At 37.5% G+C, this 15,144-nt stretch overlaps 1 protein-coding gene across 12 annotated transcripts in view; it reads left to right on the forward strand.

Annotated features, from left to right (window-relative positions):
- Positions 1–15,144, forward strand: part of KIF21A (kinesin family member 21A) — an 86,865-nt gene that overhangs the window by 69,212 nt on the left and 2,509 nt on the right. For 4 of the 12 annotated variants that reach the window (XM_086886825.1, XM_086886826.1, XM_086886827.1 and 1 more), the window contains 8 exons: positions 559–669; positions 1,221–1,349; positions 4,924–5,060; positions 7,478–7,658; positions 8,009–8,173; positions 8,856–8,973; positions 11,458–11,628; positions 14,419–14,618. In XM_086886825.1, coding sequence (XP_086742951.1) covers positions 559–669; positions 1,221–1,349; positions 4,924–5,060; positions 7,478–7,658; positions 8,009–8,173; positions 8,856–8,973; positions 11,458–11,628; positions 14,419–14,618 — 1,212 coding nt within the window. Of the gene's footprint in view, positions 1–558; positions 670–1,220; positions 1,350–2,907; positions 2,947–4,923; positions 5,061–7,477; positions 7,659–8,008; positions 8,174–8,855; positions 8,974–11,457; positions 11,629–14,418; positions 14,619–15,144 lie in introns of all 12 variants that reach the window. The other 8 variants (XM_086886832.1, XM_086886833.1, XM_086886834.1 and 5 more) reach the window with 3 other exon arrangements.

Consider the following 15,144-nt stretch of genomic DNA (forward strand, 5'->3'; position numbering starts at 1 on the left):
ATTGTTTCAAAGCAAGAACCAGAGAGACAAATGAGGGATGGAAAACAAGGGAGAAGGGAAGTGGGGGACAAACAGAAGCCATGTTGTAATCAGGTTGTTAATGGGAAGTACATTTTCTCACTTCCAAATTATCATGAATATGTTACTGCAGTGTTTCATTTGTGTATAAGAATAATTTGATTTCTCTCTTCTTCATGTAAATGGTCTATTGTAGATGGAAATGTAGAATCTGAAATTTAAGAATTTCCATTATCTTAATTTGGGATGCATACTCCACTGTATTTATTTTAGTGAGTCTCTTTTATTATTGAATTAGTAAATCTCCTTTAACTATTCAGTATCTGACTCTATATGTTGATGAACTTTGAACATTAATAACTTGGTATATTTTTATATTCAAGTGTGAGAACAAGTTTATAATCCTTAAATTCAAGAGAGACAATAATAGATTAAGTGCACTCTAAAATTTGAAATCACACTGAGAGAATGACAGGTAATGTAAGAAAAGCAAGTTCTGTGAAGGGCCTTAGAGTGAGATAATGATTGCTCTTGTTTTAGTTCGAGACAACCATCTCTTCCAGAGAAGAAGATACCCGAGCCTTCACCTTTAGCAAAGAGAAAAGCCTATGAGAAAACAATGGAAAAGACAAAGACAAAAGAACAAAAACTGTAAGATTCTTTAAAATTTATTTCCTCCGGTATAATTTGAACTTTGAATTTTCTTGAAATATAGATGTGTGTTTTTGTTTCTTTTCTTCCAGGACAGTTTGAATTGTTGTCAGTGCTAATATTCATTGCTCAGCTTATGTGTGGTTATTTGGGGTTTTTTCCAGGTTGTTTTTCTGTACAAAATAACTCAGGAGCAGAGCCCTGAGAAAATGTCCTTTGGAGAATTTACAAATTACTTTTTCTTTGTCTTTTTTTTTTTTTCTTTTTAAGTAGAAGTCATCAATATTTCTAAGAGCCTTCAATTTTATAAGAATTTCTTCATTTAACTTGTGTGTTTTCTGCCTGTAGCTTTCACTTTTACCACTTAATCTTTGAACATTGTGCCATCTTGTACTCTGCAGCTTTTTGCCTTCTCTGAGAAATATCTGTAGCTAGTATTACAATCTTAATCATTTGCTTAAGAAAACAGCATCTAACGTTTGAGGCATGTTGCATTTAACTTTTCTAACCATTCGTAACCTGTTAAAGAAGATGTTCTTTTTTTTTTGTAGCTCAGATTCTGGAGCCCCAGAGGCTAGTCTGTCACCTCCTACTTCCCCACCAAGCCGGCCCCGTAATGAAATGAATGTTTTTAGTCGTCTAACTGTTTCTCAGGGAAACACATCAGTTCAGCAGGATAAGTAAGTCACAAAGGGAAGCCTCAGTCTCCAACCAGGGAAATAAATATCAAGTGTGCTCAAGTTTTCAGTGTAGTGTCTGGTAGAAATGTTGCCCTTCTGCAAGACAGGAGGAGATCTTTCTCATGTTTTTGTGTAGTTTTCAAAGGAAATATTTTAAACTACCATGGAACCACTGTAAAAATTTGAGAAAAGAAATTTCCTGCTGAACCTTGTTTCCTGTTTTCTAGGCTATGTCTGATATTTGTAGTTTTAAAGCCAAAATAGAAAAGAACAGTAGAATTCTTAGATGTTTGTGTATTTGTGTGTGTGTTTACACTCCAAAATAGATTTTAGGTGATAATTTAGGAAATAGTGCTTTTGACAGTCACTCAGTTGCTCCAGTGTTGCTCAGAGTGCTTTCACAACAGCACCTCAGAGGATGGGACACTGAAATGGCTAGAACACAGTTGTTTAGAGACCTTCCAAATGAAGGAACAGACTGACTTTAGGAGGTGATCTGCAGGAGTAGATGACATTCATATCTTGTTTAGAAGAAGCAGAACAGAATTTTCTCACACTAGGCATCTGTTTGGGGTAAGACATCTGCCTTACTCCAAATGGCAGTGGACTTTACTTGACTAGAATCTCTATTACAGGTTTCAGCACTGATACAAATACCATGCAGTGCTTATGAGCTGCAACTCAGATTTCAAATAAACCTTTATTTCTAAGTTTAGCAAGAGAAGAAATTGCTATTATTTTTAATAAAAGGTTTTTTTCAGAGGTCTACAGCCATCACATACCAAGCAGTGGCTTGCAAGGTTTTCAGTAACTGTGTTTGTTACTTCTTTATCTTAGCTTACCTTTCTTATTGCTAACTCCTACCAAACCCTTTTCATTTTCTCTGAGCTGACTTTGAAGTCAAATAGAAACTGCTGAATCTGTGTGAGTTGAAAATGAAGGACATCTTAAGACATACTGAAAATCATCATGTCTTGGGGAAATATTGTCTTGTATATTTTCTTGGTTTTTAATTTTAAACATTTTTCAAAATGAGAGGTGAAGGATTTTGAACTTAGGATGGCTTGCAAATTGCTGCATTTATTTGAGTGGGCTATCATATTTAACATATCTCTATGACTAATATTTTGCATGTCTCTTCTACACTTAGCAGGCATTGATGTTCAGAGTATTTTTTTCTTTTGATGTTCTCAACAAGCGCTATCTAACGGAGGTTAAATTGGGCATCCATCTTCTCCTTTTAACTTTTTGCCTTTACTTCTCTAAGAAAATGTTGGGGAAATAAGAAATGGCTCAGCTGCTGTCACTCATCTTCTGGAGCTGAGAGTCTACTGTAGCTTACTGCTGAGAGTGTTATTTTAAGATAATTATTTTTTCTCCCCTACCCCCCATATCATCATGGGTTTGAGATATACCTTGAGCAATGCTGCATAATGTATGTGGATTTGCATTGCTGTTCTGAGTTGGCCGTGCTGTTGTTTGTTCTTCTCATATGGAGGCGTTCCTTTGCTGATACCTATATTCTTTCTCCTCACAATTCCACCACTGTTGATTGTAGGTCTGATGAAAGTGATTCCTCTCTGTCGGAGGTACAAAGGTACTCTCTCTTTTCTGTTTCCTTGGCATCTCTCACCAAAGTTATTCCAGTTCTTAAGACATTTCATTTTGCTGCATGATTTTTCCTGATACCTGTGCATTGTTTCTCTTGCTTTTGCCAGAACATTAAATATCTGAGATTTTGGTCAAGCATGTCTCCCCCTCTCCTTTTTTAGGGTATTTTTGATCATTGTTGAGCATGTCAGGTATTTTAATTATAACTGAAGTATGGTGTAAACATTTCCATAGACACATTGTTTCTCTCTTTGTTTTCTTTAAAAAAAAAGAAAATTAGGGGCAGACATTTTCTTATGTTTTATTTGCTTCTCTCCTTATTTTTTGTTTTTCTTTTTCCATTGTATGCTTTGATCACTAAAAATTAAATCTTACTGTAAATAAAAATGAGTAGTTTTTATTATGTCTTTCTGAGAGAATGCACAGAAGTTAAAAGATGAAAGAAATGTCGTCACTCATGTGCCTGTGGGTTAGGACTTTGGTACTCAGTGAAAAATTAGTTTATCTATAGAAGGCAGTCAAAGAACTGCTAATAATGTGAATGGTGGCTTTGTCTGGTCATTGTAGCAGTTGTAGTGTTTTGTCTGTAGATTTTATAACACTGCACATAGGTAGAGAAATAGCTCCAGGACATGTATTTTACATGGCTTGTCACAGAAGTGAGTGGGTGAGAACAGCAGGAGGAATAACTCAGTTCAAAGGCAGCATGATCCACTAGGGAATACTACAGAGAAAATCGTGTTTGTTTAGTGTGATGTTAGAAAACAAAGAGCAGAGACCTAAATGAATTAAAAATCAAATTTTTCCTGTTTTCTTGAAAACATAAAATGGTGCAGATGAAAATGAATGCCTTTCCAAAATGAGAAAGATAATGTTATATAATTTAAGGTGCTATTAATAATAGTAAAGTATATAGCAGAATTTCTGTGGAGTAATAAATTATGAGCGAGGATGTCCTGAGCTGTAAAAATGTTTAAAATCGTAATTTTAATGTACTAGATAAACTAACTAGCTGTCACAAAGTTAGCTTGTATCATAAAGGATTTTTCCCTTTCTATAGCAAACTTCTGGACAATACTACAAAATTTTTAAATTTTCCTAAAGCATCTGATACTTTTGTTTTGATAGGATAGGGCTATGGTTTAATTCCTTTTCCTCACAGTTAGGTGTGTGATTCCCAAAAGAGCAGTGAGTCTTAACTGCAAGCTGGCCAGGTCACAGCTGTGTTGCATGTTTTGGGCATTAATTTGAGGCTTTTCTACACTTCACAGAAATAAAGGGGCCTGTGTGTGTGCTGTTGTATGCATGAAATTTTAGACTGCTAGTAATTTTTGTTTGTGTTGTGTATTGTGAGGCGTTTTGTCAGGCGAGTTAGTCTTTTGGCATCACCACAGAATTAGCTGAAAGTGCCCAGGAAGATTCCTCTGGGGCGTCAGCATTCCAATCATCCTCCCTTTTGGCCATTTGAGCATGAGCAACGTGTTGTTGGGTACAGAGTGCAGCAGGAACCTTCTTCAGGCACAGAAGTTAACAGCAGTTCTGTGTCTGCCCATAGAATGCAGATGACATGAAATGCATGCTGAGTTTGGAACTGGCAGTGCACATTACATTTGCTCCATTTTCCAGATTGTGCTGTTTAGACTAAGATGTCTTATGGTTGATATTGGGCTTACAGAAGCTTTAAGTGTCTGGTTTGCTCAGCATTATGCAGACTGCCATGTACCCAGCATTTAGCACCTTGTTGTCTTTTAATTTGTTTGTTTGTGTGTGATTAACTGATAGTCCAGAGTTGACACGTGTTGAGGCTGAATAGTAAAAATCCTTATATAGCTTATGAAAGGCATTCAGCTGTTCTGCCCTCACATCTAGGACCACTAGGTGAATTTTTTTCCCTACCTGCAAGTAAATTAATGTTATATGTGTCTATTAATATGCCCAACTCACATTCCTTTTTTTTCTTTAGGGGGATAATTAACCCATTTCCTGCTTCAAAATGCATCCGATCGTCCCCACTTCAGTGTATCTATACAGCCGAGGGACATACCAAGGCTGTGCTTTGCGTTGATGCAACCGATGATCTTCTCTTCACTGGATCTAAAGGTGTTGGGCAAGCTCTGTGCACCTCTGCTGCCTACAAAGGCTGCTTTGAGAACTTGGGGTGTTGTGAAATTCTCAGTTTGTGCTTAGTCCTCTAAACACAGTGGAAAATTCTAAGGGTCTGTTTCTCAACCTAAGCTGAAGAAGGATTTGCAGTAATTACCTACAGGTTTCTAACTCCAATGTGTAGTATTTGGCTGCTAATTGTAGTGGAAAACCACAAAAAGCAGTAACATTAGCATTTGTTGAGTGAAACGATGGAAGCAGTCATAGCATGTACACACATGCTATGCAAAGCAAAGTAATAGCTTCAGGGTAAGGGTGGAGGCAGGAATTGGAACATGTTTGGCTCTACTGCACAGAGTTTGAATACCCTTCATGCCATAGTTGGTTCTTTGAACTATCCTCTTCATCTGAGGGTGTCTTCTGCTCCCTCTGTGCATCTTGTTGCCTGTTCTTTGTTGCTGTAAGAACTGTATGGCAGTTGTGGGAGGGGCCTGGAATTTAAGTTCCTTACTGGAAGCTGCAGTCACTCTATAAACTTCTCAAAGTGATAGAAACAGTGTTTTGAAGAAACATTTTCATCCTGGCTGAAGTGAATTTCCATTGTCATTGCTCAGTTTGGCTTGATACCACCAGAGGCCACCAAAGCTCAATGACTGCGTTTCACAAACACCTATTTTAATATTGCCCAAAGAGTGATTTCTGTACGTTATGATTCTTCTCTGGGCTTTTTCACATAAAGCACTTACAGCAAAGGATTTGTTACAGTCTTAGTTGTGCAGCTAAAACTATGGCTGACTCGTTTTTTTCTGAAAGTATCAAAGCTAAGATGAACTAGAGTGACTGAGAAGAAGTTAATACCTATTGGCAGGGAGACTCTTCTTTTCACCAGCTCATATAATAAATATGAAAATAATATATGAAATAAATATGTAAATAATATATTTCATGATAAACCTTGAAATTTCAGGACATTGCTTTTATCCCTCTATTAGCATAGTTGACAACCCCATCAAATGCAGGTCTTCCAGTGCTAATACTCAGGTATGGTTTCTGTGGCTATTCTTCTAGCTGGCTGTTAAAAATACCAAATCACACACTTTGAGTGAGTTGGCAAACTTTCCATCCTTCAAGTTTTAAGCTAACATTTCAACATTTGTGCAAGTATATACAATTGCAAAAAAGGACATTGATTTAGATTTTGTAAATACTACTTTGTTGATTTCTGTTGAGATTTTGAATTTAGTGGCTATGTGAGGGGAAAAAGGACATATTTTAAAATTTTATTTTACATTTAGAATTGTATTCTAAAGGTTTGATAATTTATTTTTTTTTAACAGTTGTTTGTAGATGTTGCAAGTATTTAATTTTTGAAGTCATATCCTAGCTTCTTAAACATGGGAGAAATTTTCCTGTATATATATTTTTGAGGCAAGTTTACCAATTACACTTTTACTCAAGAATGTAGACAGCTGTTTAATTAAATAAGTTTAAGTCTTTTGGAAATTGTTGCTGAAGCAGAAAGTCTCGGCTCACTGACATCAGATAGTTCTTGCAGACAAATTCAGAACTGCCAATAAGCTCTCATGTGCATTGCAGACCTTTGATCTTGGTAGCTGGTGTTTTAAAGTGGCAGACAGGTCTTGCTATACTTAGCTTCATGCTATCGCAACTAGAGTCATGAAGTACATGAAGCTTTCTCTTCATCCTTCCAGTACTTATTTCAGTATAAATCTATGTCTAAAATACATGGAGTGATACAGTCATGGTGCAGCAAGGAGAGTTGTGTTCTTGCCAGTAGTGTTGTGGATTTCTTGAAAACCTCTATGCATTTGAGATTTTAACACATAAAAGGTTGCAGTATTTAAATTCCTTTGCTTCAAAATCAAAACAGTGACTAAAGCACTCTGCTGGGACTTTGAGGCCCCCAATACACTGGAGAGTTTGGATTCCTTCTCACCGTTGTAGTTCAGTAGTGGCAGTCAGAACTCGGCCATAATAAGCCTCAATACTCATCCTGAGCTATGTTTTTGATAATGAATTTTTGAATTAAAAATTGGATTCTTCTCTTAATCTGTCATCATCCACACTTTACAGACTCTAAATTGTCTGTATTTTAACTTCCCTGGAGATTTTTATCCTTTTAAAATGCTTTGGGAGCTAATATGCAGATCTTGAATGCACATTTAATGATTAAACTTGCTTAGTTTTGATGGTGATGATGGATGGATGCCTATTTGTATTTTTTAAGACCTACTTAATTTAGCTGGTTTTCTGTGGTGTCAACAGAAATAGACGAAAGTGTATGAGTGCAAATGTGTGTACTTTCATTAAGATTAACTGAGTTTAGTAAAAATGTGATTTTTCAGGGTTTTTTTATTATTGTTAATATTTTCCCCCTTTTTGTTTGTCTTTAGATCGTACCTGCAAAGTCTGGAATCTGGTAACTGGACAAGAGATTATGTCTTTAGGGGGTCATCCAAATAATGTAGTTTCTATTAAATATTGCAACTACACTAGCCTGGTCTTCACAGTTTCAACCTCCTATATCAAGGTGTGGGACATCAGAGATTCTGCAAAGTGCATTCGGACATTGACGTGAGTATGCTGAACCTCAGATGCCAAGCATTCAAATGAGTCTTACTTATTATATTTAATTCAATATTGCAGTACAGTGTAATATAAGTACACTGTTGGGAATGGAAGCTTTCTTTACATGTTCAGGCTAAGTCAGTATGGGGCACCAGTAATAGATGGGAACGCAAAAAAATTTGCATATAGAGTTTTATCAGATGTTCAGTATTCATAATTGGCTTATAGCCTATTTTGCTCAGTGAAATAGGTTTGTTTTTAGAAAGTATACAAAGTATGGCAAACAAAATACAGATTTTTTTTTTTTTATTTTTTTTTAATATTTTTTCCTTTTTCTCCTCCTTCTCTATACTCAGGTCTTCAGGCCAAGCTATGCCTGCTGACATGTGTTCAGGAAGTACCAACAGAACAGTTGCTATCCCGGCTGGAGAGAACCAGATCAATCAAATTGCACTAAATCCAACTGGCACATTCCTCTATGCAGCTGCTGGAAACTCAGTGAGGATGTGGGACCTGAAAAGGTACTGAATACTAGCTGAAGAGAATGTTCTTTGGGTGGTTACATGTGCATAGGCAGCAAAGTTGTGCACATGAAAGAGTCAGTGAAGTGTTTCTTCTATATTGTAATGTCCATACCTGGGCAAAATATGGTGTCAGTTACAGATCAGCTAATCCATAGCTGTGATATTTACTGAGATAATTATTTTCTCATGTGTTAAGCTTGTGGTGAATTATTTCAGTAAAATGACTGGAAAAACACAAGGTTTTGTTTGACAGGTGCTACAGAACACTCTTGTAAGGTGAATATGGGAATCCTGACTAATAATTGTTGATGAGATGATGGAAATCAATGGAAGTAATGTAATATAGAATGGGATTATGATAGCTGCACTATAATTACACTTTTCCAAACAGAACCTGCTCCCAAAGAGTGCATTCAAAATACAGAAAATACTTGGGAGGGGACTGATTCATCTTTACTTTAAAATGTTTTAATTCTTATTTTGCACAAAAAGAGGGGTTTTGTTGTATTTAATGCAGATTTAATATTTATCCATGGATATAAAAACTGGAATATAGGTAAACCAGAGAATGAAACTGGAGACAGGGAAAATAAAAAGATCCATTCTGTCAGAAAATGTGCTATGGACTGTACTGGATATATGAATGACTGAATCCTCATTTCTTCCCTTATCACTTAAGATTTCAGTCTACAGGAAAGTTAACCGGTCACCAGGGTCCTGTTATGTGCCTTACTGTCGATCAGATTTCCAATGGACAAGATCTTATTGTCACTGGTTCAAAGGATCATTATATAAAGGTAAACCTTTATATAGGTATTTGCTAGTATTTGCATATTTTAGCTTGACACATCAGCATGGGATGCAGGCTTCAGCAGAAGTGGCTTATATCTGCACATTCAAAACATGATAGCCAGGATGAAAATTATTTCACTGGTCATGGATCATGAATAATATTCAGTAATAATAAACACTTACCACTTCAGTGCCTTTTTTGATTCACTGAGGAAGATGGATGCATGATTGTCTCTAATTAAGTTTTTTCTTAATCCCCATTAAATCGGATGTCAGGTGTACAAAGTCTTGGAGCAATATTCGTAACACCTACTTTTAGGTAACATTTAGCTCTTGAAAGTATCTTAAGTCAGTGCCTGTTTTGGTGTGCAGATCTAATTGTTTCAGCAGAGTCACCCTGTGTATTTCTCACATAACAGAGTCCAGGGTTTAGCCCAGGCTCTTTCTGAAGTGTTACCTGTGTTCTGAAGTGGGGAAGACAGCAAGGTCAGCACTTCTCAGCCAAGATGGCCAATATACTTTCCTGTTTCTCAGAATTGTGATTAATTCACTCAAGGATACAGACTCTGTTTTTTGGGAGGAGGGGGTTATCTTTTCTCTTTTTTTTTTTTTTTTTTTCCCTTTGGCTCACCTCAGCCAGTGGCTGTTTGAACCCACAAGCTCCTGTTTCTCAGGGCTACACTCAAATCACCAGACTTGGGTAACTGTACATCATCTCTAAAGCTGACCTTCACACTGCAAAGAAGGTGTGATGCATGAGGCCAAATACAGAATGAGCAAGAAACCCTGGCTTGTCATAACAACCACTTTGTTGTGTGCGGATACTCTTTGTTCTGTTCTTCTCACACACTGGAAAGAGTGTATGAACACAGCTGGGGGTGGAGCAGGATCCAGAACCTGTGTGAGCTTTCTCACTGAGCTGGGCTTTCTTTTTTTCATATTATTCTGCAATTCTGGGATGCTTGGCTATGCGCTGTGCCAGATGCAAAAAACTGCCTGAGAGGTTGGTGCATAATTGGACCAACTTTGGTATACTATCCACTTTGGATAGTATAAATTATCTGTATTTGCATAGTCAGTGCAGCTGTCTATGAATTCTTGATGCTTCCATTCAGCCCAAAAAAAGAGAAAGTTATGTGGAGACCCCATAACTTTCCAATATCAGACAGGGGCTTACAGGGCAGCCAGAGAGGGACTCTTCATCAGGAACTGTTGTGACAGAACAAGGAGTAACGGGTACAGATTGAAAAAGGGGAAATTTAGGTTATGATATTAGGATGAAATTTTTCACTGTGAAGGTGGTGAGACACTGAAACAGGCTGCCCAATGAGGTTGTGGATTCCCCAATGCTGACAGTATTCAAAGTCAGGCTGGATAAGGCCTTGGGCAGCTTGGTATAGTGGGAGGTGTCCCTGCCACCGAAGACGGGTTGGGACTAGATGATCTTTTAGGTCCATTTTAACCCCTTAACTATCTGTGGTTCTCTGAATTGGTATGTCTGTTGGGCTGCCAGCTCAGGTGACAGATACTGTCATGCCACAGGAAACTACTGTCTTGTCTACTGAGTCAGTAATATTAGTCACCTCTAGTACCTGATTTTTCTGGTTTATCATTAAATTTTTTGTTACAGTTGGAACTGATGCATGTTAATTGAATGCAGTAACTTTTAAAATACTTTTAGCTCACAAGGTATTATTTTACACTACCAAGCTCTCCCTTTTCTACTGTCAAGCTTATTCATTCTAAAAGGCCAATAAAACGCAAATAATAGAGGATGAAGTTTGACATTTGCTTGTGAAACAGAGCTGGTGGTTTAAAAAGTTACAGCTCATCTGTTGTTTCAGCTCAGTCTCACTGTGTGAGTTCTGGCTCCCTACAATGCAAAATTAATCAGAATTGCTTACACTGCAGCTCTAGGAACAAAGACCTGATGAAATTGATTATGGCTTAAATTGTTAAAACAACCTTACTTAAAAAGTCTGTTTTAAAACCCCATTATTGGAGAATGGGCAAGGAGAAGGTGTGTCTAGTCCATGAATAGCATCAGTGTGTAATAGTACCCTTACCAAAACTTGTCCAGAAAAAGATATTAATGCCTCTTTCTGCAGCTACTTACCTGTGCAGTTCTTCCAGTGTGAGTTACATTTCCCAAATTCACTCATGAGCTTTGTTTCTCTAGCCACAAACTACTATACACAGGGTATATATGGGCCCTTCCTGTGAAGCTACTGTGTATATGATATTCAAGTAGTAGTACTTCTTCCCAGAGCAGTCTTCTCTGAAGGCAGTGGAGTATTCCCACTACAGGCAAGAAGTGGAAGAGGGGAAAGGAGTGGTTCTGGTAGATAAATTCTGTCAAATATACATCACAATACAGTGGCCTGTAATAAGACTTAGCAAGTTTTTTCCCTAAAGTTATTTGCTGCATGACTTTCAAGCAGGTTAGATGGCAGAAAATTTCACGTAACGTATTTTATTATTTATTTTAGATGTTTGATGTGACTGAAGGGGCTCTTGGAAGTGTAAGTCCTACACACAATTTTGAACCTCCTCATTATGATGGCATTGAAGCACTTGCTATTATGGGAGATAACCTTTTCAGTGGATCAAGAGATAATGGAATTAAGAAATGGGATTTGTCTCAGAAAGACCTTCTTCAGGTAATGAAAAAATCTTGAGCTGCTGTAGAACTGTTTTCAGGCTGTATTAATGTTCAGGCTCATACAATGACTATTCACATAGACACTGGTGCTTTTAATAGGGAAGGCGTAGAGCACTGACTAAGAAAGAAATCAATAATGTACTTGATCTTTACATGCAGTTGCTTTTCTCTTCTGCCCTGATTCCTGTAGAATCAGGAAATTCTGATGAAGTGGTTATCCTGTTTTAGCTCTGACTACGTGGGGTTTGTTTTTCTGCTTCAGAATAAAAGCAGCACTTGCCTCATCTGTGACTGGAATCATTGGAGTCTTTGACAAGTTAGTAAATCTTGGATTGGGAACTTATTAATGAGAAACAATACTTTAGATCAAGCTACAGAATATTTTCTTGTGAAGAGGTTTAACAGCCTATCTCACCCCACCCAGTCTTAGGTTCATCTCCTTATACAGTGCATGTGTTATGTAATGTATACAATACATTCATAATAGTGCTTGCTGTCAGAACACATTTGCTGTACGTTTTTTCTTATGTAAAAAGGAAAAAAAAGGGAGTGTGAGTGGGTGTAAAAGAACCTCAAATCCAGGGAATTGGCAATTTGTTTGGCATGAAGAACTTTGATTTTGCCTACTTGCTGTAAGCTGATCTGTTCTCCTAAGTCTTATGAGAGGTTCTTGAGGTATAGTTGTGATTATTTAACTTGAGATGGAGTGAGAACTGGAAGGCAGAAAAACAAATACTAGGAGAGTGCTATTTTTGCAATAAATTTTAGGGAAAGGAGGAGTATGCATTTAATATGCAGACTGATAGCAAGGAAACAAATAGAATTTTAAAGTATTGGGACATGAGAAAATAATGGACTGTCTACTTTAAAAAGAAAATTTCTATATAGGCATACTTAGTATTCCAGAGACGTATAAACTTTCTTGACCTTCATTCAAAATCATCCATTTCAGTTCCAGTTCCTTTTCAGAATACTAGAAACATTTCACAGTTAAAATAAGGATTCATAAATTTAGCTTCTTACAGAAAATCTTCACTTGGTTGTATTGGGACACCTGCCCTCACATCTGTCTGTCCAGAAAAATGTAAGCAGCTTGTACCAAAATCACAGGCACTGGAACGATTTTGTATTCTCAGAGTGACTTCATTAAAGTTGTAAAAAGTGTCTTCACTCTTGCATTTTAGGCTCATTAAAATATTACGCAATATGCATTTTTGCTATTACAGTTAATTTAACATCAGAGTGCAGGATTAGGGGTGAAGGAGTATGTAAATTGGACTAGTTGTATCACTTTCCTTGCTTTCATTTTGGTATATGTGCATTTCATAATTTCTCTAATTTGCATTCCCCTGTTGTTGGTTTTAAAAGTAGAACCTGATAAGAATAATCTCACACTTTCTTCTTATTTTTTTTTTTACTTCTATAAAACACTGTATGGTTTTCAAGGAGGTGAGACTGAAGCGTTTGACAGAATATAATTTTTGTTCATTGTCTTTTTCAGGGAATGAAAAGTGCTCTTACTTTGCTAATCATGTGATAATTCAGGGTGGAAGGGCCCACTGGAGGTCACACAGTGTGAAGTTGTCCTGCTGGTCCAAGCAAGGCCAACTTTGTAGTTAGGTCTGGTTTCTCAAGGCCTTGCCCAGCTGAGTTTTCGAAACCTCCAAGGTCAGATTGAACAGCTGCTCTCCTTAATCTACCCAGCAACCAAAACCTGAAACAGAGCCAAGCTGTTTTACAGCAAATGCTAATGTTGCATCAGAGGTCCTGGTTTGGCATACATGTTGACCAGGTCTGATCCTCTATAATTGATGACAATCCCTTAACAAACATGCTATTCAAAAGGATTTGGAGATCATCTACTTCTCTTGGTGTTACACATCCCAAGTCACAAAACCCTGCTGTGACAAAATTGGGATTTATAAGAACCACAACCATGCCCCCTCCCAGTTTTACGAAGTGCTGCAAAGCCAGACTACCAGTGCTGTGTATATTATAGATGAAACACCAAGGTGATCCTAGAAAGCTGAATGTATTCCATTATGAGTAAAGTAGAGCAATTCTTACCAAATGGAACTGAAGAAAAGCCACTTTTGGTATTCCCAAAAGACAACAAATTTGGTCTATTATTTCCCCATATTTTTATTTTTCCCCATGTATTTATTTGTGAGAACAAATAATTTAGTTCAAATAAATTTGAGAACTACAAAAGGATGTTGTTCTCAGCTGGTCTGTGCAGCATTTTGCTTTCTGAGTTAGAACTAAAATGCTAGTGCTCATCCTCAATAAAAAATGGATGTGTTTCTGTGAAGTGCAACATCACAAAATCAATTTATAATGTGTAGTGGAAAAAGAAGAAAGAAAGAAGGTAAATGCAGAAACAGCTTCTGTCTTCCTGGTGTATTTTTGTGCAGTATTTTTTTTTTATGTGTTTTATAGCAGTTTTACAGACTAGAAACATATACAGAGACCATATGTTCAAAAACATATTCAAATATGCATTTGAAAACCTGTGGACTTTGCATTATCCTGAACAGATTTCTGTTCCCCATTAGGTCAATCGTGCATATGAGATTTTATTCTTGTTTTGCAGTACTATTTCAAAAAAAGAAACACTTTTGGGAGTTAGCACTCTCCTTGCTCTAAAGGTGCAGAAGCTACCCAGAGCCATGTAGTAAGAGTGCCACAGGACAGGAATCAGGCTTACAGCTTGGGATTTTTCCACTTCTGTGCTTGTTCCTCTGGAATTTTTTGCAGCCCTGTGAGACTTGTCTACCTTCTCTTTCAGCAAGTTCCTAATGCTCATAAAGACTGGGTTTGCGCTCTCGGCCTGGTGCCCGGTGTGCCGGTTCTGCTCAGCGGCTGTAGGGGAGGCATCCTTAAGCTCTGGAACGTGGATACCTTTGCACCCATTGGGGAGATGAAGGGGCATGACAGCCCTATAAATGCCATCTGCACCAACTCCAGCCAGATTTTTACAGCAGCAGAGTGAGTTCTTTTCCGTGATTCTTTCTTTTCTGTGTCCCCTGCTAGATTTCTGTCCATGCAAATGTGTTTAGGACATGTGTAAGTCACTTCATAGAAAGCATCAGGAGACCTTGTCCAGTCTATGCCCCTCAGTGCTGATATCTATCACAGCAATCTTCAAAGTGGAGTGCTTGCACCCCAGGGGAGGCACAGCATGACCCAATGGGGTGGGGGAATGAATTATTAGAATTCCATGGTACATATATATAATTAATAAATATCCACAGCAGTGTGGGCTTAAAAGAATTTTAGTGGTCTGGGTGCACAATCAGAAAAAGTTTGGAGACCACTGATCGACAGGATAGCAAGGAGAATTTGGCAGTTCTTGAGAACTTTATAAGCTTTTCTCTACAGCTGGACTATTTCCTGGTAGGACTCATTCCTGTACAAGTTTTCCTAAAAGCCATGGTACATAGCTGCTCATTTGGTGGTTGGTTTGTTTTTAAGTGCTGGCATACAAAAGAAGCTTTGCAAGCCATTCTATTGT

The sequence above is a fragment of the Cyanistes caeruleus genome, chromosome 4 (assembly GCF_971803275.1).
Source record: "Cyanistes caeruleus chromosome 4, bCyaCae1.hap1.1, whole genome shotgun sequence".
NCBI lineage: Eukaryota > Metazoa > Chordata > Aves > Passeriformes > Paridae > Cyanistes > Cyanistes caeruleus.